Raw genomic sequence first — 27,656 nt, 5'->3', positions numbered from 1 at the left:
TCTTATCACCTGGGCTGCACGCCAGCTGCCTCTGTGGTGACCATGGCAGTGAAGGCGAGCATGTTGAGTGTGAAATGTGTTTTTGTCTGTATATTTCAGGAAAAGAAGTTGCTACTGCATTCTGATCATGTCCTTGGGGGGAGTGCGGGGCCCACTCGCTTTGTCAGACTTTGTGAATGGAATTTGGGCTGTATGAAGTCTGATAGACCAGGATTCGTGCCACTTGTATCAACTGAATTGGGGAATTATTTTCTTTGGCACTAGGAAATGTATGTTTGTTCGGTCACTTACATTGCACAATTTAATCATGCGTTTGCATAGTCCTCGGGAAAGTAAGGCATGGGAGTAAAAAATGGACCCGTGTGGATTTTTAAAAGGTAAAATGAAATATTTGTCGGTCCCCTTTGTGTACAGCCACTTATGTATTGTCGATCTTAATCGCTTCCGTGGCCTTTAATTTGGCTCAGTGTTGCGTTGTGCATGCAATCAAATCATAAATTATGGATTTTTAGACGCACTTATCAATTGACGTGTGCATACGTGAGCATTGTAATTTTTTCAATAAAGATCCGTGCATAATCATTGCTTTGCTCATATGAGCATGAACGCAAATCGACTTGGAGCAGCCGTTGCCCCGTCAGAACCACGGCCTAATTGTGGAACGTTTGCAAGTTTGTGGTTGCCCTGTCGTCGCAGGTGTGGCCGGAGACAGCGTAACGGGAACCCTGAGTGCGCTGGGCGTGTCGAGCGCTGTCCCCGTCAAGGCCGACACGTTCGACATGTTCGCCCAGAGCCGCGGCAGCTCCCTGGCTGACCAGAGGAAACAGTAAGTCTACGGGACGTCGGGCAAAAACATGAGCAAGCTGCAGCGTGTACACAATTCTTCGGCACGTGTCGTGACGGGCACTGCAAGATCTGACTGTGTCTGTCCGGTGTTCACCAAGCTGCATTGGCTTCCGGTTGCCGAACAAATACATTAGAAGGTCGTGCTCATTACACATAAAGTGCTTGCCGCAAATTAACCACAATAACTTACTGATCAGTTCAAGGAGCATAACCAAGAATGCAAACTCCAGTCATCCTCGCAGCGGCTTTTGGCGAACTATTGAACAAAGATGGTCACTACAACGCGTGCTTTCATATGCACTTCTGCGGCCATCTGGAATGCTCTTCCTTCAGATATTAGGAAGCCACTGGAGCTATGCACTCTTAAATCTAAACTGAAAATGAATTTCTCTAGAACTGCTTTGTGTTTAGTTTGTTTTCCTTCCCCTGAACCTTTGATTATCGCGGTTGGCAACGTACGGTGCAAAAGAAGTTCAACATACATACGAACAACATACAGCACAGCTGCGAAAATCTTTGTCAACAAGTTTGTTTTATTGTAGAAGTAACAACATTTGGTTTTTCTTGGTGAAATTTATTGATGCCAAGTCTATGCACATTTTCCTTACTCGTGACAAACCTTAATAATTGGCTGTGTCGGGTGGTGGCTGGTTTAACGACACATTTATTTTTACGCGATCTAACAAAAAAATTACTCCATTGAGTTAAAGTAGTTGGGATGGGAAAATCTGCTCTTCTTCAGTAAATTCCCACCAAGGTTTCTGCTTTCGTCATATAATTGTATACCTTAAAAAAATGCATGTCATGTGAAGACAACACTTTGGCTGGAATGTGTTTACTGCAATAGAATGCATTCACGGGCATTGTATATAAATATAATCTAGTAGCAATTTCTAAAAGAGCAAAGCTTCTGCATGAGGAAAAGAAAAACCGCTGATCCCAAAGGAATTGTGGATCAGCATGGAAAGCTGCGCAAACAGTTGCCCGTGCCCCTTGCGCGCACAATCATCCCTGCGCAATGCCACGACCAACCGCCCATGCTCTGCAATTTACATGACAGCCAGCGGAAAGTAAGTCCACCCCCCTCCTAATAAAGTCACGTTGACTTCCACAAAGCTCACGTGCCTGCCTCTGTGTCGTAGATGCCATTTACAAAAGGACTGCCGGAGTCATTCATCTGCGCTGGTAAACCCAGGGCACCCGGGGCAACTTGACCCGCCAGGGCAGTTCAAGTGCCCTTGCTACCAGATTGGCCCTTCATGCCGATTGGTGGTCAGAGTCCTAAAAAAATTAATAATATTAATGGATAGATTAAGGGGTTGGGGGCCCAGTAACGGCTCGGTTATCGCTCAATTGCGATGTTAGGCACAGCCGAGAATTAAACTTATTTCTAGATTTGAAGCTTTCGTGACTGCAAGGATTCATATTCTTAGGTTTTTTCGGTAAAGTCACGTAGGTAAAAAATTAATAAAAGTAAAATAAAAATAAAAATCACGACGTTTTGGAAGCAACACAAGCCTCCGTCTTCAGTTGGAACAGTCACAGCACGTGACTTTACCGAAAAAACCTAAGAAAATTAAACTTATGTCAGGTTTGTAGTACCGTGCACTAACCTCTGCACCGCCCCTTAACTAACCTTAATTTATTTTAAGTCATGTTTGTTTTTTGTATTTGGTATCAGGTGAGAGAGCTCAATGTCACGTAAGTCCATTGACAAAAGTTGAGATCTCGGATAATATGCAAGTGGGATAGAGTATGGTGCAATGCTGACGCGCTCACAATAAAACTAATAAACAGAATAAATAGTGTCGGCATACAAGGGCAATGGAATGCATCAACATTATTTTGCCACCGATTATTTCTAAGGTATTGTGTCCTACGGAGATGCCGAGAGTGAGATCCTGGTTGCAAACGGAGCGGCTGCCCGTGATTCAATGTCACCTGATGCAATTAGTCATTTAAGAAATGCAAAATGCACGCGAATAGCATCTCTAATGGCGCATTGCTGTCCCGTCACTCCGCGTTCATTCAATGAAACACCGCGCTCTAAGCTCGCTACGGTTAAGGGACACCCCAATCAAGCTAGGAGGGAAAAACCAGAGCACCTGGAGAAAAATCCACACGACCACGGGGAGAGCATGCATGGAATAACCGTGTTGACACTTTACCGACAGAAACCACGAAGGCAATCGTGTGTTGCCTTTTTTGTGTTTATTGTCACCGTTTATTGTCACCGTAACCGAGAGAGGTAATTGGGGTATGGAGACACAAAACAGTTCTATGGATGTTAATTGCCACTTTATTTATTTCGATTTGAATGGCCAGCATGCTGAAACAGCTGCAAGTGCGCTTTTGCATGCTTTTGTTTACCTGCCGGCAGTTCTGGCACAAGCCCGCTCTTACGAAGAGGCTGGGATGACCTACGCTGGGGTCATCGTAACATCCCGAGGCTTGGACAAATGCTTGCTTGAACGTGTCCATTTATTTTCTTTCTATTTGGGTTGAAAGTGCCCGTTATATGTAATTTCGTTTTAATAAAAAGTGAATGCACTTTTTATCAAGGGTATTGTACCCTTATGGTTGTTATTGTTTGACTTGCATCCCATTGGGATTTTTTTGCACACAGCGTTAAAATATGGTGTTTTTTTCTGGAAGACTTTGCTGTTTTTTCCAGGATTTTTCTGTTGCGTGTAGTCACTTTAAAATGTTTCTTGTTCGTGTTTTTCTTTTGTTGCGGTTGCACCCGAGTCAAGAGACGCATGGCTCACAGGGTTATACCTAAAAAATTTAACTTAAATGAAACTGAAACTGTATTTATGCCAGGACACCGTAACTTTGCTGATGTTTGACTATAAGTGTGATTGAGAGGGCAATGCATAAAAAAAGTAATTGTTAGCCTAATGGCTAACCAGTCAACATGCTTACCTGCAAATCATTCCATTCACTTCCCACAGCTGCCAAGGACATGTTACGGAAATTACCAAAGTGTGGCATCTGCTGTAATGTGGACATCTAAGGCCCTGTGTTAACTATTATCATTTGCCTTGTATGCCTATGCCTGCCAGTCTCACATCAACAAATCACAGACTCAAAAGTTATCTGCACTCAATTGAAAATCAATTTAACCGAGTAGCACTTTGTGTGAAGTCAAATTTGTTCTGTGTCGATAGATTCTCGTCATATGAATTTGGAATTACCACCACTGGTTCAAGTCTCTACCCAACAGAGATGAGCACTGCTCAGTGCTGGTTTGAACTTGGAGGCAATGTCACCTCATTTTGAGACCCATATCACCGTGTTAATGCAGCTCCGGTATTGAACTGCATGAGCACCGTCACCGTCTATTGTTTCATTTATCTCGCATCTCTTTCGTTCTTGTTATGTTTTTGTAGCTCAACAGTCGCGAGCGGTATCATAACGAGACGTCACAAGCATGCAAACGCACCTATGTGCGTGTATCACGCGTTCCTTGAGAGGAGTGATGGTCACAGTGCCCCCAAGGCACTGCGATATAGTAACATGCCAACCCGAGCTTGATTGCCAGCCACGGCTAAGGTCATCGGCGAGCAATATCCAAACCAGTCCCCTGGCACCTGTCTCACCAACCTTGCACTGACCATTTTGGTGAAGTACTTGTGACTAAAAGGTGTGGGGGATTGTTTGGATTGGCAATTGGAAGCAATGTAAATAAATATAACTTGCATTTATATGCTTACGTACACTGATATATGTGTGGATAATAGGATGTTTAAACATGGAAATTAGGAAGAAAGTTTCTCACATCTGTAAATTATCTGTGATGCCCCCCCCCAACATAATCTCAGATATGAGGAATTCTCTGTGTACGTATTGTCGCAAGTAATGTTTCGAGATTTTATCTGAAAACCCCAAGATATAATGGTTGGTTGCGTGTGGCAGTTGGAAAAAAGCGCACAAACAAAACGGCATCAAATATCCACCGATCTTGAGAGGAATTTACCTCTGATGCAATCTACAAAGGCTGCACGTGTGTGTGCGGACACGGGCTTGTTTTTGAACATTACGAGATCTCCGGAGAATTCTGGATTTGATTTCAATGGGTTTTGCTTGGCGTTGTTGGGTAGATGTTAACATTTCACACTGCACATTCCCAAGAATTGCACCTTAAATGCATTTAGTAGTCTGCTTTTTTAAGTATCGCACGGCCACACTGTCAAATTGCACCCGCCTTAGCATGTTATTATTGTAAAGCACGTCTAAGTAAATAATTGGCATTACGTGTTTATATATCATGGATTATTTTTTTAATTACAAAAACTCAACACATTAGTCAATAACGCTACTGTAAAACGAAAATAAAAAATGCGTACAACAAAAGCTCTGTTATGCCGGTTAATTGACTGCTCAATTAACCGGCATCTGTCATAGACGGCAGAAACAAATCTTCCTTCGCGTTTCCGGAAAAATTCCTCGAACTATCTGGCATCTTGCTGCCGTGCGTTGATCTGAGATCTGTTGTTTACGGGAGCTTCGGGACACTGCCGAGTGGTGGCACTAGCGACAGTCTGGACAGACGGTACTCTACTACTGCATACTGCACTCTAAACGGCCCCACTGCTTCTGTACAATCAACTTAGAATGCTCCACAGATGACGTTTATTATCTCTTGTAGCATAGTTCAAAAGTAGGCTTAGTTTCTGTCTTGAAAACTTTCATGCACTTAGAAAATTTGGTCGCCCATATGTGTAACTCGGATAACCGGCGTGTCCGATTGCCATCTGTACTTACCATTTTTCACAAATGACCCTTTACCATATCTATTTAATACTTTAATTGCACAATGCATGGTTATTGTATTGCTATGCCGCCATCGAATTATACAAAAAAAATCAAGGAATTATGTATGTTGAACTTCTTTCGCACCGTACGTAGCCAACCGTGCTAATCGGAAGTGCGGAGGAGGAATACACTAAACACACAAAGCAGTTCTAAGGAAATTAGTTTTCAATCTAGATTATTTAAAAGTGCATAGCTTCAATGGCTTCCTAATATCAGAAGAAAGAGTGTTTCAGACAGCCGCAAAAGCGCATTTGAAAGCGCGCGATGTGGTGACCGTCTTTGTTCGATGTCTATCCAAAATCTGCTACGAGGATGACCGGAGTTCGCATGATGGTTTATAACGAATTGTAAATGTACCTCAGCCTGGATCTCGACCTTGTCCAAGGAGGTGAAAATGTCATTTGACGCTGTGTTTCAATAAAACCGGTGTTGTGTTGCAGCATCGTGTACGAGGATCCGCAGGCGGTCACGGGTCTGGCAGGAGCTCTGGACGCCCGGCAACACAACACAGGCGCAGTGAGTACCTCTCCATAACGATCTTAGGAATCTCGGCTGCTTTTACACTCCATTAATTAGCCAGTTGACAATCAACAATGCGTTGATGAAATGTTTCATATTGATTCTTAGCCACGCTATACATGCAGCTATACCCAGGGGGTGCGAATAGGTTCACGTGGACTATGTGAGTGTGTGGGGGTTCATGTCATCCGTGCAGCCTCATCAGGCGCCATCATGCTGCGATGTTACAAAGTGATTTGATTCACGAATCGAATCGCAGCCCTGAATCGCTGTAAATGGTGCACTGATGCCCACTTTATTGAGGGCGTTAATGGCACCTAAAATAATAATTGATTAATTGAATCGCGGATATAGAATCCCTGTAATGGGGTGTGCAGTGAATCGTGACACCCTTAAACTCCCTCGCCTGGTATGGGGGAGTGCGTGGGTCCGATCTCCCACCCTGACGCCTACTGCTGTATATTTGGAGTTTGCATGTTCTCCCCGTGGTCGTGTGGATTTTTCTCCAGGTCCTTTAATTTTTCCCTCCACATGTTGAAAAATGCATTTAGAGTATTTGGATTCTATAAATGTCCACGCGATAAGCCACTTTATTCGTGGCCAAGTCACTTCTGAAAAAGAGCTATATAGCTCAGTGTGCTATACCTGGTAAAATAAAAATAATTTAATAATAATGCAATTTATAACGCGTGCAAATTTGCGAACGTAATGGCCGCAACTCAGAGGCGCGGAGCCAAGCTCAGAGTCGCTCAAAAGCGTGGTTATAGAGGTGAGTTTTTAAGTGTCTCTTGAAGGAGAGGCGATTGAGGTGATGCTGCGAATGTGCAGAGGGGTGATGGCGTTCCAGACTGTTGGGGCTGCCACCGAGAAGCGACGCATAGACGTGACCATCCTGGATCTTGGTATCAAGAGGAGGTCGTGAGTCGCGCTGCACAGGCATCTGCCGTGTGCTGAGCTGCAAGTTGTCAATAGCTTAATACCGACATATAAAGGTCGAAAATAAAACCACGGTAATTTTCCCAGAAGGCATACCGTGTATGGGAGCACCGGCATGCGGGAAAGCAGTATTAGCAAGTAGGTCAAGTGGTTTGAGGATAGCGTAACAGAGATTGCCGGTCAGCAGAGCAGCAGCAGACTAAGAATAGCACGGACTCGGACAAAAGCACAGAGAGTGGAGGAAATGATTTAGACATTGATTGCAGCTTTGATTCCGTTTCTGGATTTTGCTAAAGATAAAAAAGAAGAAGAGCACAGGCCAGTCACAAGTTCTCCTTCTGGGCTGTGTTTGGGCTCATTCCTTTGACCTGATGTGCAGCCAAAGGTTGTTTGTTGTTTTTAACTCCATAAATACAATTGGGAGACCGTTGCTGACAACAAATAGTATTTAAACATTACCGTGGAGCCTCCGATTGTCTCACAAATTTCCGTGGAATGAATGTTTTGCTCGATTTCACATATTTGGTAATATACGGTAGGCGTGTAATTTATTGTCAAGGGAAGTCAGAGGCATGATGAAGCCTTGATCTAGCAGGGGATTGACAAATCTGCTGTAAAAAACAAAATGTTGAATTATCTTATATTCTTGGTTCTTTCGGTAAAGTCACGTAGAAGGGAAATAATAAAATAATATTAATATAAAACAATAAAAATTCTCACGACGTTTCGACTGCAACACAAATTTTCTTGCTGTGGATTTCACACCTGATGATGATTGCTTGTGTTGCAGTCGAAACGCCGTGCGAATTTTTATTGTTTTATATTTATATTATTTTATTATTTCCCTTCTACGTGACTTTACCGAAAGAACCAAGAATATGAATCACTGCAGTCGCGAAAGCTTTAAATCAAAAGTTGAATTATCTATGATGTCCAAATCTCCGTAATTATATCGGCATTAAAAGTTTCGAACAAATTGACGTTCACAGTAGCCAGGCACCGTGTCGATTTCTACTACTTTCGGGTCTCAGATTTACAAGCGGGTCCACCAATATTATTGTACGTGGGAGGTGTTTACTCGTAACATTTCCACGAGTGTGCTCATATGTCAAGCCATTTAACTTTGGCAGCCCCGGTTAAAAAAAATGTACTTTTAAAATATTAAAGTGTACAGTTGCACATCATTCGCCTGGCGTGCTGTATCGAATGTGTTGCTACTCGATTGCCCATTGATTACTTGGCACACCAATGGGGGGGGTGGGTGGGAGGGGAGAGGGGCGAGCCAGTGACTTGATCAATGGAGCTCATCTGCTGTAACAGTCGACCATGCCTTGTATCACTGCCAGAGTCAACATGTCGTGGAGCACTGTAGACACTGCTGCGTTATTCCGGTGTTGCGTTCATTGACTCGCGTCCAAAACTTTTCCCACCCGCACGCCCGATATATTTTCTTTGTCGTTTGCCAGGCATTGCAATTCACATGTTTACGCCGCCTCTGCACGTTGTATTTTTTTTCAGGCTGGTGAAAAATTAAGAGATTGTTGACGGTGGTTCGCAAGCGCAAGTGATTATAGGCAGACGAAAAAAGAACCCGTGACACATTCTTCATCAGCGCCTCTTTGTAACAACAAAATATACCGCCGTAAACAAGGGCCATTGTCACAAATGTTAGCCTGTTTTATGATATTGTTGTGCTTGTGTTTAGGTTGCGTAGGCTTTCACGGTTATGTAGGGGACAGCACTCGTGTGATGCCAAACAACACAGATATCATCACACGGTACAACCAGAAAACATATCCGAGAGCTGCCTTGCAAGGAAATGTAGGAAAAACAATGAAATGTTTCATGTGTTATTGGAATGCATGTTGAAATTATACTGTGCTTTGTAATTTCATCTCAAATCCCCCCCACCTTACATTGACCACATAGAAAAATATCCTCCTGTGTTGGTCGTGACATTGCAAAGTGATTCGCGGTCATACCGGTGAAAAGGTGGAAAAGTGTTGCCAAACTCCTGCCAGAGCTTCTGCTTCCAGGCAGAGCTGTATAAGCACTGTGATGTGACACCAGTTCAGTTCAGTTTATTTATTTGGTATAGCCCTGTGAGCCATTCGGATATTGAATCGGGTGCAACCGCAACAAACAAAAACATGAACAAGAAACATCTTAAAGTGACTACACGCAAACAGAAAAATCCAGGAAAAAACAGCAAAGTCTTCCAGAAAAAGCACCGCATATCAATGCTGTGTGCCAAAATCCCAGTGGGATGCAAGTCAAACAACCTCCGTCCCGACACGTCTCCATTCATTGTGTTGAGCACTGCGTGCAGTCTTTGATCACCGCTCCTCCTCCCTCCCGATACGTTTCCATTCATTGGCTACCACAGCCTGATAAGCTCTCCCCCCCCCCTCTCCACCTCCCTTCAACTTGCTTATAAGGGATTACATCTTGAATCATTGCTTCACTTGATGCAGCTAATTCGGCTGTGACGGTCCCACCTGATGACGGAGACTTGTGTTGCCTCCGAAACGTCGTGAATTTTATTTTTGTTTTGTTTTATTTTACTTTCATTAATTTTAATGCTTTTTTACCTACTTGACTTTACCGAAAAAACCTGAGAATATGAATCATTGCAGTCACGAAAGCTTCAAATCTAGAATTATAACAAACAAATATGGCTAAACCAAAACGTTTTCTAAATCACCAAAATAAAGCAATAAAAACAACGTAACAGTGATCATAGGAACTGTGATTCAAATTTTACAATTAACGATATACATAACATGTACGACCAAACTTTGCAGCCATAGCTGGCAGCATGAGTCACTCCATAACAGTAGGAGTATCAACATTTTTCAATGCACCTTTAAAGACCAGTTGGAGACCACCACCGTTTAGCGCGGTTGGCTCCATACGGTGCAAAAGAAGTTCAGCGTACAGTACATACAAGACGGTGCGCTGACGGAAGAGACAGAAGACAGAGTTTGGCGAGCAAAACGCAGTGTGTGAATATTTTTGTTACAGTACCCACTGAGGGAGGAATGATGCATCGATGGCTATCAATCCTTAATCTCGTGATAACGGGCGTTAAATCGCAGTCGTAATAAAGCTTTTCGCACGGTACGAGTTGGTGTTTAATGAGTTCATGTCGCCCCTGCAGCCACTGGAGGTGCTGTACCGTGAAATGCAGTTGAAATTCTGAAAGGGGGAATATGGGAAGTGGTGGTGGGGAGTGGTAACTCACACAAAACTAAAGAGATATCAGCTGGTGTTAAGACTGAAATGTCTAAAGATTAAAACCAGACAAGATAACAGGGTGCAGGATGACTTACAAATAGGTTCAGATCTTAACTTAGAGTTGTCGTCGAGATAAAGAGTGAAGCTTGGGAGATAAATGAGCAGGTGTACAGTTTGACGGTCTCAGCAAAGATTGATAAAGTGTGATGGCATTTTCAGATAAGCTTTGAAAGCACATCTGCTGGCTTCTAATGCCTTGCAGAGAAAGGTAAATCGGAGCAGGAATCTCACTCCTGGAAGGACTTAAAAGATCTGTGGCTGAGACAGGCACAGTGGTTTCTATGCTAGGCAGGGCAAATGGGTGAGGAGTGAAACTAATGGATGCTGTAATTTAAAGTCCGGGTATTTGCACGATGCTCAGGACCGCTGCTGAGGAATAGAAGGACGAGATACAAGCTATGTTGGACGAGTGACGGCAACAATAAATATATTGTCTTAGGGTTAAAGCAGATGGACAAAGTGAGAGACATTAACAAAAAAATTTGACGCGTCAATTATTCCCTGTAAAAATCTCATTAATGTAGCGTCTAATGCGGCAACTTCCCGCGAAAGCTTCACAGCAGTGGGACAGATTATTGTGTAAAAGCAGCAAATGAAAGCGAAAGTCGAGCAGACAAAAGGTTGATGTCATGTAAACAATTATTAACGATTATTAATCGCGTGCAGAGGAGAAAGGTGGATCTTGGGCAAGGTCTTGTGTAGGGGGGGAGCTCAGCGGTGCAAACAATTAGTGGGAGTGACTTCTGAGCCTTAGGGGCAACAGAGCAGAAGAAGTGACCTCCCGTTGGGCTGAGATTGACTGGTGGTGTCATTCAAACACTTTTTGGTTACTGGAGGATGACTGAGGACGTTCGAGTGAACTCGAGGGTAGAGGAGGGGTGTGTGAAGGGGAAAGTCCATGACAGAATTGAAATACGAAGAAAGTGTTGTAGTCAGGTCTTGAATGGACAGGGCACCATTTTGGTATTTGAAGATGCGGTCACGCTCTTGAGTGCAAGTGAAAAAGTTGTCTGCAGCATTATTGGTCATCAAGACCCATGCCTGTCAATGCTAATTAATGATTTACCCACAATTCACCGTTGCCAACGTTAATACGTGTTTTTAAATAACAGTGTGCCTGACAACCGGACGTATTGGCAGTACACCGGCGCGCGAAACACACCGGTCCTCGTAAAACAGTCTTCAAAAGTTCAACTGACATTCGTCTTCCGACTGCTTCGACATCACGAGAACTGATTTTGACGCATCACTACCCTGCAAGATGTTCTGAGCGGGGTTGTGAATTGCGGGGAAGTAAATAGTTTACACCACTGGAACCTCATTTGCCAGAAGAAAAAATATGAAAATAGTTTTTTTACCCTTTTATCTGGCAACAAAACTGACACCTTTTTTTTACAAGGAGTCATGTTTGCATAGACCACAATACCTGCAGTCATAATGCAAACAAAAAAACATAACTCTGATAATGTATGCACTGTCCTTAAAGTAGATTGGTCCTCACCCGAGACAGCTTTCCTTGTGAGAATAGGCTCTAAGGAAAGTTGTCTCAGGTGTGGACCAATCAACAAAAAACATAACTCTGATAATGTATGCAATGTCCTTAAAGTAGGGTGCATACATACAACATTTAGGAATCTTAAAAACTTAAATAAGTGATATAAAATCTAACTATACTAACGTTACAAAGTATATCTAATACTAACGGGCTAAAGTATATAAAATTAATAATAAGTAGACCATATAAAATGTGAAATGTAAAATATGAATTAGCCGTAATATACAAACTTAAAATACAAAAATACAAATATGATAACACGTTGTAATTATGACAAGGTGTAATTATGTAGATAAAATGTTATAGTAAGTGTAAAAGTCATTTTAAGTCCTTGGCCTTGTTTAAGAGGCCAACAGCGGATGGGAAGAAACTGTTTTTATGGCGTGAGGTTTTGGTCCTGATGGACCGCAGCCTTCTGCCGGAGGGGAGTAACTGGAGCAGAGAGTATCCAGGGTGAGAGGAATCGTCCACAATCTTCCTCGCTCGCCTCAGGGTCCTCAAGTTGTGCAGGTCCTCAAGGGTTGGTAGATTACAGCCAATCACCTTCTCAGCAGTGCGGATAATACGCTGCAGTCTGCTCTTGTCCTTGGCAGTGGCTGCAGCATACCAGATAGTGATGGAGGAGGTGAGGATGGACTCAATGATTGCTGTATAGAAGCGCACCATCATTGTCTTTGGTAGATTAAATTTCTTCAGCTGCCGTAGGAAGTACATCCTCTGTTGAGTTCTCTTGATAAGGGAGCTGATGTTCAGTTCCCACTTGAGGTCCTGAGAAAGAATAGTGCCCAGGAAGCGGAAGGACTCCACATTGTTTACTGGGGAGTCGCACAGGTTGATGGGGTGAGTGGGGCTGGATTCTTCCTGAAGTCCACAACCATCTCCACGGTCTTCAGAGCATTAAGCTCCAGGTTGTTCTGGCTACACCAGGTCACAAGGTTGTCAGCTTCTCTCCTATAGTCAGACTCATCCCCATCAGAGATGAGCCCAATGATGGTGGTGTCGTCCGCAAACTTCAAGAGTTTGACCGACGGGTGACTGGAGGTGCAGCTGTTGGTGTACAGGGTGAAGAGCAGAGGGGAAAGGACGCAGCCCTGAGGAGATCCGGTGCTGATGGACCTGGGGGCAGAAACTTGTGATCCCAGCTTAACGCACTGCTTCCTGTCAGAGAGGAAGTAAATAGTTATTGTGAAAATGTTTCTTATATTCTTATACCGCGCACAACCGGTGTACCGCCAATACGTCCACTGCCAGCTTCAAGTATTACCTTACATAACGTGCAAATGTCGTGTGCTCTTGGCGCATTGTTAGTCGACGTCTACGCGTTGCTGCTTTTCGGTGAACGCTTACAAAATCGGTCCGTTAGGTTCGGTTCTCCAAGAGAAAAAGAATTGCTGCTTACGCGAGGAGTCGTTAGTATGAGCGCTACCGCTGGTACATTTCCTGTGCCCTGTCATTGATCCAGTGTTCAGAGGCTGCAGCGGTCGTGTTGCATCATTGCCCTGTGTGCTTGTGTTTGTATTGTGCGGTTGCTATAGCTTGTCGATGCACGCCGCTCGCGCATGCCGTGTGTGCTGCGTGGGCGCCGGGACGGAACACCAGAACCGTTATCGACTCTGATCAATAGATGACATGGGCCCTTTTTTTGTTGTTGTTTTACAAGATAAACGCAACGTTGAAATTCGTGATGTCCTTTGCAAAAAAAGACATCTGGAATTTGTTGATAGGTCAGGAGAATCATTAATAACGTCGTGATTTCACATTGCTGGGTTTTTTCCACCATCCATCATCAACCCACGATGGCTTCACTCTTTCGCTTTATTGTTACGGCAGACGGGATGCTTTGCTAATTCTCCGTGTGAAAATGACGGGGTGGCCACGTTATATTTCAGCTGTCGACATCATGCAAACTTGTTGGTGGCTGCAAGCACGTCGCCCAGAGGGTGCTCGCTTGCTAGGGGTGTAGTGATTCGTCGATCCATGGATAACTATTGATTCCTGTGCTCACGATGATACAAGCATCACATCGCATGTGTAATACTTTATGATTTTTCCACTGGTATCTATATTGTATGTAGTGGGATCAAATGACCCATACGAGTCTTGAATCGATTTGCACACCCCCCTATAAATTGTGACAGTTAATTGATTTGCGAGGGTCGGGGAAGTTTGTTGACACCCCAGTCATAGCCTTGTGAGACCTTCAGCAAATAAATCTGTGTTAAATGCCAAAATTACATAATGTTGCATATATGCCTTTCCCAAATGTATCTTTAATACCTAATGTTATCGCTTTGGATGTGATTTCACAATTAGCATTTAAAAATTTTTTTATTTTAATTTGATTTTCATAACATCGAAATATAAAAAAATATGCTTCCCCTGTCATGGTCAGGGAGACTAGCATCAACATTGCGGGTCGTTGGATTAAAAACAAAAATCATCGTCTGGAGTTCAAAGCCACGACCGTGAAAAAATTTCTTCGACTTGTACTTAAAGATTAAAAACCGTCTGGTTTTGTGTTTCATCTGATAGTCGCAGAGCAGCACAGAAAACAACGGCCTATTCACGCTGGCCGCTCGTAGACGGCATACGGAACTATTTATTTCAACACCCCGTGGGTTTGTTTTGGTTTCTGTTCATTGCATGGTGGTTTAATTTGCATTTTCTATTTGTTGTGCGGTGTTTTATGTTGTTGGTCACTGTTATTCTTTCTGTTGTGTTTCATACAGATCCCGGTCACGCATGTGTCCTCAAAAGACGAGGTAGATGCATGGCTCTTGGCCGATTCGGTGAGAGGACCTTGGTTCCCCCCCACCCCCCTTCTGATTATTTTCTTGATACGTTGTTTTTTTCCCATCCACCGTGCCAAACGCTCTTTAAACCTGCCACATTTCACACGCGGCCTGCGCGCTCGTGCCCGCGCGCCACAGCCCCGAGTCTGCACGGTTCAAACGCTGCAGGTGAATACACGCGCATCCGCTCTTGGTGAAGTCGGCTTCTCTGGTGCATTGAGTTTTTTTAAGGGCTTTGCTTACCGTAGTAGGCGCCCTGAGACATTAGTGGAAGGCGCCTAACAAATAAATGTAAATGATTATTATTAGTAGTAGACATCTCGATTGTAAAGACGGAATATTTTACGTGTCCCTGGGGACTCTTGAGGTCAGACCGTTCAGCTGGCACCGCTGAGGTCGTGAGCGGCCGTCTCTTCTTAAGCGTCGCAAGTGGATGATCTCAGCCCGATCAACGATGATTGCACAAACAAACGATCACGTAGAATTTGGTTTCTGCACTTAAGTGGGGGCGACATACGGTGCAAAAGAACCTCAACATACATGCAAGTTGGCTAAATGGTAGCTCTGAGAGTTAAACATTGTTTAGACTGCCAAGTGAAGAACGTTACTGTTGTCTGCAGAGGAGGTGGCAAAAGCTACCGGGGGGTCACGAGAAGGGTTCTTAGAGGCAACTCTGCAGTATATCCGCTTCTTCTACTAGCTGTTCTCTAACACGAAGGCTGCCAATGCTGTGAGAATTCCACATGGACTCGCCGTAATGCTACGAGCACAGTCGGGAGTAAAACTGGGGGAAAAACTGGCACATTTATTTGTTGAGTAAAATATTAAATACAAAGATGCATACTTTGATGGACGGACATGTCTCGCGGTCACCGGTTTTGCCGCCTGTGACAATTCCAAATGTCCGGTGACTGAAAGTTGCACACGGTCACTGAACAGAATTTGCAGTTGTGTTGGTTGCACTGAGCTACGACGTCGCCTTACACTGCAGCTGTGGAAAGAGGCCCGCGTGGTGTTGTGGAACTGCGAGGGCAATGATATAAATAAGCACACTTCCGTCAGCCTCGCCACATAACAACACTAATGATTTTCAGCCCATCGGCTTTCTAGATCAACCCCTCCTCAAACTCGCCCGCCTGTTCTCCTAACTGTCACCAAAACTCCCACCGCCACTTTTAATTACCCCGCTCTTTCTTTCAACCACTGTCATCTTACGTACAATTTTATAATGGGTTTAAGCGGCTTGTAATAAGGCCCTATATAAACCTATATAAGATAAGCTGTAACATCTGGTTACCCGAGCAATATTTGTTTATCAAGCCCGACCGCTGATGAGATCCAGAAGTTGGAAATCGGTTCATATGTTGGAACTGATCCTTCGTGTCAAGGAGTCCAAAGGCCGTTGGGACTGAAACATGTTCGCGTGGCGAAACGGAGGGAAATCTTTATTTCACTGCATCGGTGAAGCCGGTGGTTTGGGGTAGTGATTGGAGAAGAGAGAGGCCCTGTCCTTTGTCAAAGACGTCAGCGATCCTGGCCTTCCTTCTATCTACCCCTGTCCATGATATTTGCTCAGGAACTCTGCGTTGGATACTCCTCCCAGTTCCGTCCAATCGTTAAAATCGCTCACGTGACTTAATTAGCCGTGCCTATAATTTCCCAGTCAAAACATCGCATTCGGTCTGTTGTTTTCTCATTAGCATTTCCAAAGGAATATAACTTGCCTTTAACTATTCTTATTTTAATTGTGTACCTTCTATATGTAATACACTTGTGTTTCTCATCTTGTCTATCTATTAAAAGTTTTAACAACCTTCTTAAAAACACACATTTATTTGAAACTGTAGGCTCTTTGTGATTGGCCCGCTTCACATCCACATCGGAGCACAGACCACCGAGTAAAGTTTCTGCAAGTAAAAGTTGACACGAGTAAAAATAAAAGCTTTTGCTTCTGGGGATTCATTTGAATTTGGAAAATATGTGCTTGCTTCCCTCTTCGTTGAGCCACTAAGCCACTTGATGTGCTTATTCCTTGTTTCATTGGCTGTGCACCGCAATGTCGACTGTCTCTTGCCATCACCGCTACCATATTTGACATGCATACACTCGCCACGGTGGCAAGATGTTGACTACCTCACCCGGTGTACAGGAGGCCGTCGTGGGTTCGATCCCAACCCTTACCCCTGTATATATTTGGAGTTTGAATATCTCCCCGTGGTCGCGTGGATTTTAACCAGTTTTTCCCTCTACATTTTGACACGCGCGTTGAGAGTATTTGGCTGCTAAAAATGTCCACACGATAAGCCACTTCGTTGAGCTATCATTTGTGGCCAGGTCGCTTCTAAAAAAGAGCTACACAGCTCCGTGGGCCTTTCTTGGTTAAAATAAAAAATGTTTTTTATAGTTTTAGTTTGATATTTATTATTTTTTGTTTGTCTCTTTTAAATTTCCTTGAATGCAACTAATCGGCTAATCCGTACAATCCCTTCTCTTACTTTGAGTCAATTGCTGGTTATCAACAATTCTCTCAACGTGAACTCTAACCTTTTGTAACCGCTACCCCAAAAAATTTCAATGTATCTCATTGTGCCTCATGCTTTTAATTTATTCATTATCTCCTGGAACGTCGCGGTTACCCCCCCCACATGTAGTTTCCTCGGGAACATAAAATATTCCTTAAAATACGACTTAAATAAATTATGAGTAATCCAGAAAAAGTGTTGTATTTAAAAGAAGGGTCTCTCAATGCTTAAAGTTGTAATCCCCGTCTACAAGAAGGACCTTGCTCCTCGCATTACTCGTTCAATGGCACACACACCCTCATTTTCACGAGAAATGTGCTTTCCCCGCAAGCGATGGTCATCAGTGTCAACCCACGGAGGTCACTTGAGAGAGCCAGGTTTGGTGTCTGTGGGGTGTCGATTGCCCAAATGATATCTGGAATCATGACTAACAGCCCACTGAGACGCAGAACTTGTGAACAGCACGATTGTGTGTACGTGGTGAACACATTCAGCTTCCTTCACCTCTTTGCTCGAATTGCTTAATGCTGTGATTAGGTCTGCATGATACTGCCACGTGATAGCGTATCGCCCTTGTTCCAAATCATCATTCATTATGTGACCGCCCACCATTTGCATATTAAAAAAAAAACGTGAGCCATCATTTGGTGAACAATTTAAAGTCTCAACTGAAGTGGGCTCTGTCCAGCTCAAAAAAAAAGTTGTTGATGGGAGTGATCCGTGGGGATTACACTGGACGCTCTCGTGCTGTGCTTGCTCGAGTAGTCCACGGAAAAAGATTGGAGCCACGTTTTTAACCACTCGCACATCCAGTTAGATTGCACGCCCCCCCCCCCCCCTCTGGCCTTCGCACATGAGGGGTTCACAAGTGACGACATCACATCTATCTCCCTATTTAAGAACGAAACAGGAGGATTTCTCTACAAATCTGGCTGTCACCTGATGATGCTGGTTGTAATTACCGGCAAAACGTCGTACTCTGATTGTTGTGGATTTACTCTCCATAACAACCGTTGTGCTATACTGGTAACGAATTGCAATGTTCTGTTTACGTGACAAACCTTCATAATTGGCTGTGTCGGGTGGTGGCGGGTTTAACAACACATTTATATTTAAGCGATCTAACCAACAAAAAAACCTCTTATGGATAATATTGGTAAGCGAAAGCCTCGCGTGGTATTAAACTGTCCTAGATTTTGTTGGTCCCAATCGAGGAGTCTGTTGGCCGACTCTGGTCGATGATCAGCATCTTGAATCGCCCCATCCCGCAGACGCCGTTTGTTCAACTCCCAAATCGCCGGTCAATACGGCTTGTGTGCAATCATATTTACAGCAACAAAAAAACCAAGCAGTCTCAGAAAACTGATCAGACGATGGTATTCCGTGTATGTACGTTGAACTTCTTTCGCACCGTACATGGCCAACCGGACGTGCGGGGAAGAAGGACAACACAAAAAGCAGTAAAAAATTAATGAGTTTTCAGTCTCGGTTTAAAACCCCATAGCTCCTCCCCAGTGGCTTCATAATAAGATAATAAACTGCATTGAAATAGGTTTGCCGTGCAACATCGTCCACGTTTAAATTCTGCACACACACCGCTTCTTATCAATTGAGTGTTTGTTTCCTGTGTCTGTCATGGGTTTCTTGTGGGGTCATGTCCTTTAACGATAATTTACGGCTGCTCAGAGCTCGGGTTTCTCTGTTTTTCAGTTAACACACAAAACAAGATGATTTCAAACACCTGTAAATAATGATGGAGTTAGACCAGGGGTCGGCAACCAAAATAACAAGAAGAGCCATTTCTTTCCAATTCGGTACAAAATTCAGTATTTCAAGAGCCGCAATGCATCTGAGTACATACTGTACATACGTACATATTGTCAAGAAGCAGCCCGTAAAGAGCCGCATGCGGCTCCGGAGCCGTAGGTTGCCGACCCCTGAGTTAGACCATCGCCGGTGACGTTTTGCCATCTGTGAAAGTAACGCATGCAGCATGTAACTGAACTTTCTCACTTGATGTTGTAGCAGTACCACTTTTATATGGACTGGATTTATTGATCAGCCCTCCTATTATATCAGTTGCCTTAATACCAACCTCGTAAGATCCAACTTCTCTCATTCCACATTGTGAGAGGAGATCAAATGTTACCATAGCAGGTTTCAAAGTCTAATAACAGTTCAACGTTTAACTGTCAACACCATATACATGCTTTACAAGTTTTAATGCGCACATTGTGTTCTTGTTTCAATGAGAGCTTCCCAAACTTTCCCCTGTCAGTGGATCCGCAGCTTTCACTGCTTTTTGTACTTAATTCGTGTCCATGCCACGGACAGTTCTGTGGGCACGTGACCCATCGCATTGTACATCTTGCAGTGATGTTCCCGACTGATAGAAACACCCATGTGTGCCCAATTTGTAACTAACTGTGCACCATAAAGATTACTCGTTTTTTTTGTCACGGCAGAGTTTATTTGGGTTATTGTTTGCTGATACTGCAACAACAGCTCTGATTGTAGTTTGATGTCGTCTGTAAAATCACGCCGAAGGTAGTTCCGCTTACCGGCCCATCGAATGTTCCAGAAAATGCATGCGACGAGTAGAACACCTTCACTTAATTCAAAACACATGCTGTTGGGGAAACTCAACAAGTAACCACGTGTCGGAATTATTTATATTTTCTCACCGTTCACATTTAACGGGAATAGTGTTTCTTTTCGTCACGTGAGCAGAGCGTCTAAACTAATTTTTGAAGCCCTTTAGCATTAGTTGTGGGTGCTGCATTCACATTCATGCAGTTTCTACAGATTTTACACCACATTTTCATCTGAATGAATGAACACACTGATTAACTTCTGGAAACTATACAGAATCGCACATTCTCCAACATGTGTCCTTCCGCTAATAGACATGGAACGGATCGCAGTTCTCTGGCTATTGCAAATAATAATACTTGAAATGTGAGATGCTGTAACTGTGTTGATATAATGAATAGATTGTTCTATGTAACCCTGTATGAATCTACACATGCTGTGTGAGTGCCTGGTGAATGGGGCATGGGTGGTGCAGCAGTTAGAGCGCTGCACTACAAATCCGGTGACGCGAGTTAAATTCCCACTCAACGCCAATGCCAGTGACAATTATCTGAACCGGTCCTGAGGCTCCCCGAGGTCGACTGACCCTCATGAGTACCTGGTGCAGTGTTTTAAACATCACCAGTGGGCAGACGAAGGTGGTTCTGGCCACCCACCCCCTTGTGTGCCGTGCCGGGCCCTTAATTGGTGCTCGCTAACAGCTGTACAGGTGATATTTGTCTTGTTAGTTTGTATTGAAATTCGTTGATTGTATTTTTCAGGGGAAAGGAGATGAGACGGCAGAAGTGGCCACTTCTGGGACGACTGAAGGTAGAGTTCACATCATCGCTTATCTCGTGTGGCATCTCACAGCGTTGGCTTGTATGTATGTTGAACTTCTTTTGCACCATACGAAGCCAACCGTACCTAATAGGAGGTGCGGAGGAAGGACAACAATCTAAACACTAAACGCAGTTCTAAAGAATTTTTTTTTCAATTTACATTATTTGAAAGTGCATCGCTCCAGTGGCTTCCTAATATCGGAAGGAAGAGCGTTCCAGACGGCCGCAGAAGCTCTTCTGGAAGCGTGCGATGCAGTGGCCGTCTTTGTTCGATGGCTAGCCAAAAAGGCGCTGCGAATATTTTGTACCGGATACAATTCAGAACCTCGTCTCTCTAATTATTTTGCTGCCTTTTTTTGTGAGAGCCCATTTTTTGAGAGTTACATTTTATTCGGTCAAATAGTTTCTTCTCGCAACTTGAGTGCCCATTGGGTTTCATCCATCATACTCTTAGTTTTTTCGGTAAAGTTCGGTACCGACAGAACTAAGAGTATGAATCCTTGCAGTCACGAAAGCTTCAAATCTAGAATTTCATCCATCACTTGCCTTTGTTTCGTTTTAACCGAGAAGAGGCCCCCTTGAGATTGTTTATTATTCGGCGTTCTGCGTTTCATAAAATTACCTCGTGTGACACATGCTCACAGTGCTGCCTTCCCGCCGCGGTGGCGAGATGTTAATTCCCTCGCCAGGTATGCAGGAGGTCGTGGGTTCCATCCCGACCCTGACGCCTGCTGTATATTTGGAGTTTACGCGTTCTCTTCGTAGTTGCGTGGACTTTTCTCCGGGTCCTCCACATTTAGAATCAACGTGCGTTTAGAGTATTTGGTTGCTTAAAAATCCACACGATAATCCACTTAGTTGCGTTATCATTTGTGGTCAAGTCGCTTCTGTAAAAGAGCTATGCAGCTCTGTGGGCCTTAAGCTGGTAAATTACAAATAGTTAATAGTTCGGTTAGTTTCCCTGGATGGCACACCCACGTTCCACATGGAGGGGCATGCATGTGAGAGGTCACTTAATAAAACCAAGCCTCTCTGCTCGTCACTGCCTGTCACAGCTGGAACATTTGGGAGCAATCGAGTTAAATGCCCAATGATATTTGCATGTGTTTTCACCTTCAACCCCTCCCCAACGCATCCCACAGATCTGTTATTTGCACGTGTTAGTTGATTTTGGATTCTGCTGTTGTTCCCCCATTACACGCGGTGTCAGTCAGATGTCCAATGTGGACAAGATGTGTCAAACGCGCGCGCTGGAATTTATTGTTAACGGTTTTAAATTTCAATCGTGCTTTTTGTCCAGGAGTCACGCGTCCCTTTCTTATTCCCCATATCCTGCTCGGTAGCGCCGCATTGTTATCCACAATTGCTCCGTCGCACCGGGGCCAGACTTTCCCACAGGATATAAAACTTACCCACGGCACTTTTAATAAAATGTAAGTCTCGGGCGAGGTTACTTTGGATGTATGTTTCTAATATGGATTTGTAACCACCCCACGGAGGAATCTGCGTTTTTGAGTAATTCTCCCCTCCGTCTCCTTGTTTCCCTCCGTCAGCGTTCGACTCGTTTCTGGCTTCGAGAGCGACCGTTGCAGAGAAGCTGCCTGACCTCCCGATGCCCCCGCCGAGCGAGGGCCCAGCTCGCTCGTCCGTCCAAGGCAAGAAGAAGATGGACAAGACGGAAGATTCTCTCTTTGCCCTTTAAAATCACGTCTGCGGCGGGGGTCGGGGGGGGTCAACCGGGTGGTTTTGTGGAGCGAGAGGAGAGCTAAATGCCAACGGGCGTGTTCGGGAGCACTGAACCAACACCACTGGGTTGATGACGTACAAAGCTTCAAACAGAGATTAATAACCACGTTCTCACGTGTGTCATATTTGCCTGGTCACCTGAAAGATTACAGACAAAACATTTTTGTCGCATTAGTCTTTTGGATTTGCACTCAATTCGGTCGAGCTCAACTCTTGAAGGGGGCTTCAGTCTAAATCGCGGAGCACACAGTGAATTACTCGCTCGTCTGCAAACAGCCGCAGTCGCTACATTCTGGTAACGTAGGTCCGTCGAACGATTTCGAGTGGCGGCCTGTCTCTTCTTATTTGTTCCTCCCAACACAAAGAGGACTGGCCTTGGCCTGTAACGCCATCCAGAAATGCAAATCACGTTTTGTATCTAGGTGGCGGTCGTATACGCTGCTCATTAAGAACTGAAAAACAAGCGAAACGTTTGAGGTGAAACAAAAAAAAAGAGATGTGGCCTGGTAAATAAAACCCATCGGAGATGAGTGGAGTGGTTGCTAATACCATCGCTTATTGAGAGGTTTGGTGGTGGGTGGTGGGAGGGTATGGATGTTTATGAAAGGGAAAAGGATGAAGTGGGTGGTCGGGATCATAATTGTGGGAGGAAAGGCAGTGGCAGTAAAGTAATTATTTTACGAATGTGAACATAAGAAATTGTGTTTTATCAGCTGCCAAATTCGCATCATACGCAGATTGTGATGTAATCATTTGTCCGCCGATGAGCTGTATCTGCTTGCCGTGGGTAACCCTTTCACCTGCAGGCCCCGGAGCCTGCGGGCATATCGAGTATTCTCGTGACAAAGAGTGGTGTTCTCCCTCCCCCTTGTGCTTTTCACTGCAGATTTATTTTTTTTGGACGCGGCTTGGCGACGTCGTGGGTTTAGGCTCGGAGCGCCCCGCAGCCTAAAGCGTAAATTATCCTCGAGGCACCGTCTCCAGCGAGATGTGTGCGGCAAGCGCCGTGGCCGTTCTGTAGGTGAATGGGTTATTTCTGTACAGTGACGCGCAAAGCAAGTATGCATAGAATAAGCTGTGTTCGTTACGACGATTATTTGAGTGATTGTTTCCAAACCACAACATCAATTACGTGAATCTGTTTGCTGGAAAAAACGTCTGGTCATGTTTATTTTATTTTGTAATGATCCTACGTGCACACCAGAGCGTTGGTTACAATTAACGCCGCTTATAAAAGGGCCATTTTGCAAGTTGGTGGGCATTGCGGAATTCACATTGGCACATTTTTGGAAGTGAATCTTCAAAGATGCCCGAGTCACTTTGGGTGTTTGAGGGGCACCATGATCAGGACGCTGAGGTCATGAGTTTGACCCCGAGTTGGGAATGCAAATTAAACCGGGTTTTTGCGTGTGGCAGGGTTTGATGGTGGTCACTCTATTTCGACACAATAATCTTGTGCCAGCTCTGATGGCGTAATGTACTTTGGCAGATGGACAGGAAATTATTGTGCTCCGTTCACAATATCGAAGGAGCATTTTTTCGAGCGTACGTGTGATGAGAGATGGGTCAGAGATGACCCGGATTAGTTTCACGCTTTCTCTTCTACATTCCCCAATGACGTGAGCTTCTGCTTTCTTTGACTGCGTAACTGATGATTATTCCACTCTTGTGCAGAAATCACTCATGAGGTAATGATTTGAAATTCGGCATGGCCAGTCACAGATTAGTCATCCAAACAAAACCGTGTCTCCAACGTGTTTTCAGGGTGTTCCCGCGTGTTGTTCGGCACAATGTCTGACGTTTCGCTCCACGTCCTGGGAGCTGCCTGTATGTGTGCTGAACTTCTTTCGAGCCGTACGTAGCCAGCCGTGCGAATCGGAAGGGGCTTCATCAACATCGTGCTGGGAGACTCGCGGGTTCCACCTGAAAACGCGCCGGAGAGCTGACGCAGCAACACAACCGCAAAGACCCTGCCCAGTTGCTCCGAAATGATTCGAAAACGGTCGTATGCCAACATTTGAATGTAGCCATTTTGTAAATTTTGGAAAACCTGTAAGGCTCCAGTGTGCATGTAGCCTGTGAAAAGCATATAAAAAGTTGTAATAAAATATCGCAAGTTAAATGCATTTCATTTCAAAGTTCTTTTTTTACTTGAAATTGACTTGCAAGAAGACGAGGGAAACCACAGGGAAGTAATCATTAAAGGTGCAGCCCTGCAATGTCTGGCCTGCGCCACTCCTGGAGCTAGAGCCTCCACGAGTGAAATCTCGAGAGCCCCCCCCCCCCCTCTAGGGGAGGGTATTTGGCCTACTCTTCCACACTGGTCTCGGAAGTGGTGGGAAGGCCCAAAATTTTACCCCACCACACGTGACCTACTCGTCGACTGGTGTTCACATTTGGACTGCTCATTTGGACAGGAGGTTGGACATTGAAGAGACACTTGCCCATTTCCACTAAAGATATAACTCGACAGTTAACTGATAAGGACGTCTCGACAGCATTGAACTGCGTGCAAACGGCATGAGTGGTGACGTTGCCGATTGGTGAAGCTAGCCTACTCTCAACTAAACTTGCTATTTCACTAAGGCCCACTGAGCTAAAAAGTTATTTTTCAGAAATTACCTGGCCACAAATGATAGCTCAGTAAAGTGGCTTATTGAGTGGAAATTCATAGCAACCAAATACTCCAAAACGCGTTTCTAAACGTGGAGGGAAAACCGGAGGACCCGGAGAAAAGTCAACGCGACCACGGGGACAAGGACACGCACACTCAATATAGAGCAGGCGTCAGGATCGCATTGAGCCCACAACCACAGGTAGACCAGGCGAGGTGGTTAACATCTCGCCACTGCGGCGTGCTCCTTTGTGCTCCTACGTTGCATTTGTGTATGGTTGTAACACAGTCAAAATGGGACTGCATCTTGGTCTGCTCCACTACATTTGCTTTGAACGTTGAAGCAAGTTTGTACATTTAATATTAACATGTCCGTGTCCATATGCTTAAACGTGTGTTGGGCGGTGAACCTATTCATTGGCGACGCAGGTGATCGAAATTCTCCCAAAACGTCTGGCGTGGTAAAGTGTGTTTACTCCTACTCGTCCCAAGACGTCTGGCGTGGTAAAGTGTGTGTTCTCTCACTTGTCCCAAGACGTCTGGCCATTGTGGAAGAGAAGGCCAAAATAAGCTGTCGAGTGGCACTCCAGATCTCTCTTGTTGGGAAACCCTTCTGCCAGCAGTGCCGTGAGCGAGCAATTGCAGGGCCGCGCCTTGAACTTTGATAGCAACTCTGGTCCAATAGAACAACCATTGACTTTCCACAGCTGTTGTGAGTTGTTTTGAAGTCGGCGAGTATGGATGGGATTGAAGACTGGGCATATTTGGGGTGATTTGGCCATAGATGACTTCGTAATTCTACACGGTATTGTAAGAAAGTGTACACATTCAAACAGCAGTCGCTGGTATTTGCAAGCAGGCTACTAAGAGGAGCGGGGACATTCGGAAATTCGAGACAGATTTGATGAGGCTTGGCTGCCACTCATCGCTGGGCTAAAACCATTGCACTGGCACTGCAGACACAGGCAAACACATTCGGCACATGTGATTTTGATGTTCTTTCTGCCGATGTCTTAACTGACAACAGGCGTCCAAGCCCATCGAGTAGCATTACCTACCACGCTGCCATACAAACACTTGCACTTGTGAAGCTTGCGGTTGAGACACTGGACGTGTGTGTGTCACGTGCGAGTTCAGTTTAGTTCACGTGCCCACGTGATTCGTGTGACCACGAGAATACGATGGCACTCCGTGTACCAAAAAAAATGTTCGGCCCTGTGCTGTGCTGTGATTACAAAAAAAAGTGTAGCGCTCGGAAAAATATTGCAGCGATGGGCATACTAAAAGTGCTAGACCAACCTTAACTCAGTAGTATTTATATGTCCTTATTTCATGCATGGCGCACTGAGATCCCGAGATGAATCGCGCCTTATAAATGTAAATTATTATTATCCGAACACTTTAACCGTAAATAAAACTAACCCTGGCGCTATACCTACATCTGACCATAATTCCACCTAACACTTAACTGCAGCTGCCAACTAAAACCCCAATGCTGCACGAGAAACATATGCCAATTGTGATCCCTCTCATGCCAAACATTACAGCATAAATCCGCATCCATTTTTTCAAACAAGTTGCAGTCTTATTTTCCCCGGATTATTCCAAATGTCCTCTGAACGTCACGTCGCACAGATCAGTGTTTTCCCCCCATCTGTCGGCGGACGGCCGGTGAAATATTCACCGAAATTTGGAAATATTCTTTCAAGTGGCCTTTTTATCATATTTTTTAATGACGGGGGGCGGGGGGGGCACCTTACCACACGAACTGCTCCAAGGTTTTCGCGCAACGGGCACGCCAATCATTTATTTTAATTAACGTTCTCAAGAGCTGGAGTTTAGCCAAGTTAAAGTACGAAACTAAATTTAATACGATAGTTTTTGTGTGTGTGTGCATTTATTGATGACCAGCCCGAGACCCGTCAGCTCGCTACATTTCATAAACCGGTTTAAACCGCGAGCCGTTGCCCAGATCTGAACCCAGGATCTCAGGAAGTGCCGGTTCTGACCCTTAATCCACCCGACCACCTGATTTTAATATTGCGTTTAAAATGGAATGTTGTACCCAGTTCTCATGAAGCGGGTTGTTTACACAGCCTCGCTGCACTCCTATATTGTTACCGTGAAAGTCTTGTGCCATGCACGGTATTTGGTACAAAAATCTCAGCCGAGGGAATTCAATTGCCAGATGCACTGACTTCGTTAACAGTGACATGATGATGAGTGCCAGTGAAGGTGAAGCCAGTCCGTCCACCACGTGAGGTCTCAGGGGGTCATGAAACTGTCAAGTCATCGTGGCACAGCAGGCTGGTGCAGATGTCGGAAAGAGAGCCCAAGGAATGGGCCCTCTTAGCAGCCTGTGTTCCGTGGCTTTACGAGGCATCGGCCTGTTAATTGGTGTGCACTTAATTGACTGGCTGAGAATGTGGGACCATTTTCACCAGCTTCGGGACATGTGGTCAACGAGCAGGCCCAAACCAGTTCTGAAGAAAAACAACGTTGCCAACAGTATGTGCCACGCCAAGACCATCGCTTCCTTCACCCAGATCTTGCCTTTGCTGCAGAGTTGACACCCAACCTCAGACCTCTACTCCTGCA

The 27,656-nt window shown here is 44.6% G+C and overlaps 1 protein-coding gene across 2 annotated transcripts in view; it reads left to right on the top strand.

Moving 5' to 3' along the window:
* Positions 1–24,566, top strand: part of LOC144944605 (TOM1-like protein 2) — a 63,163-nt gene extending 38,597 nt beyond the window's left edge. The window contains exons 11-15 of one of the 2 annotated variants that reach the window (XM_078872912.1): positions 697–826; positions 6,105–6,180; positions 14,701–14,760; positions 20,639–20,687; positions 22,252–24,566. In XM_078872912.1, coding sequence (XP_078729038.1) covers positions 697–826; positions 6,105–6,180; positions 14,701–14,760; positions 20,639–20,687; positions 22,252–22,400 — 464 coding nt within the window. In that variant the 3' untranslated portion in view covers positions 22,401–24,566. The remainder of the gene's footprint in view (positions 1–696; positions 827–6,104; positions 6,181–14,700; positions 14,761–20,638; positions 20,688–22,251) is intronic. The other variant, XM_078872913.1, reaches the window with a different exon arrangement.
* Positions 24,567–27,656: the final 3,090 nt, after the last annotated feature.

Source organism: Lampetra fluviatilis, chromosome 35, assembly GCF_964198595.1.
Source record: "Lampetra fluviatilis chromosome 35, kcLamFluv1.1, whole genome shotgun sequence".
Lineage (NCBI taxonomy): Eukaryota > Metazoa > Chordata > Hyperoartia > Petromyzontiformes > Petromyzontidae > Lampetra > Lampetra fluviatilis.
The sequence above is the reverse complement of the archived record's forward strand: the minus strand, read 5'-3'. Positions and strand labels throughout refer to the sequence as shown.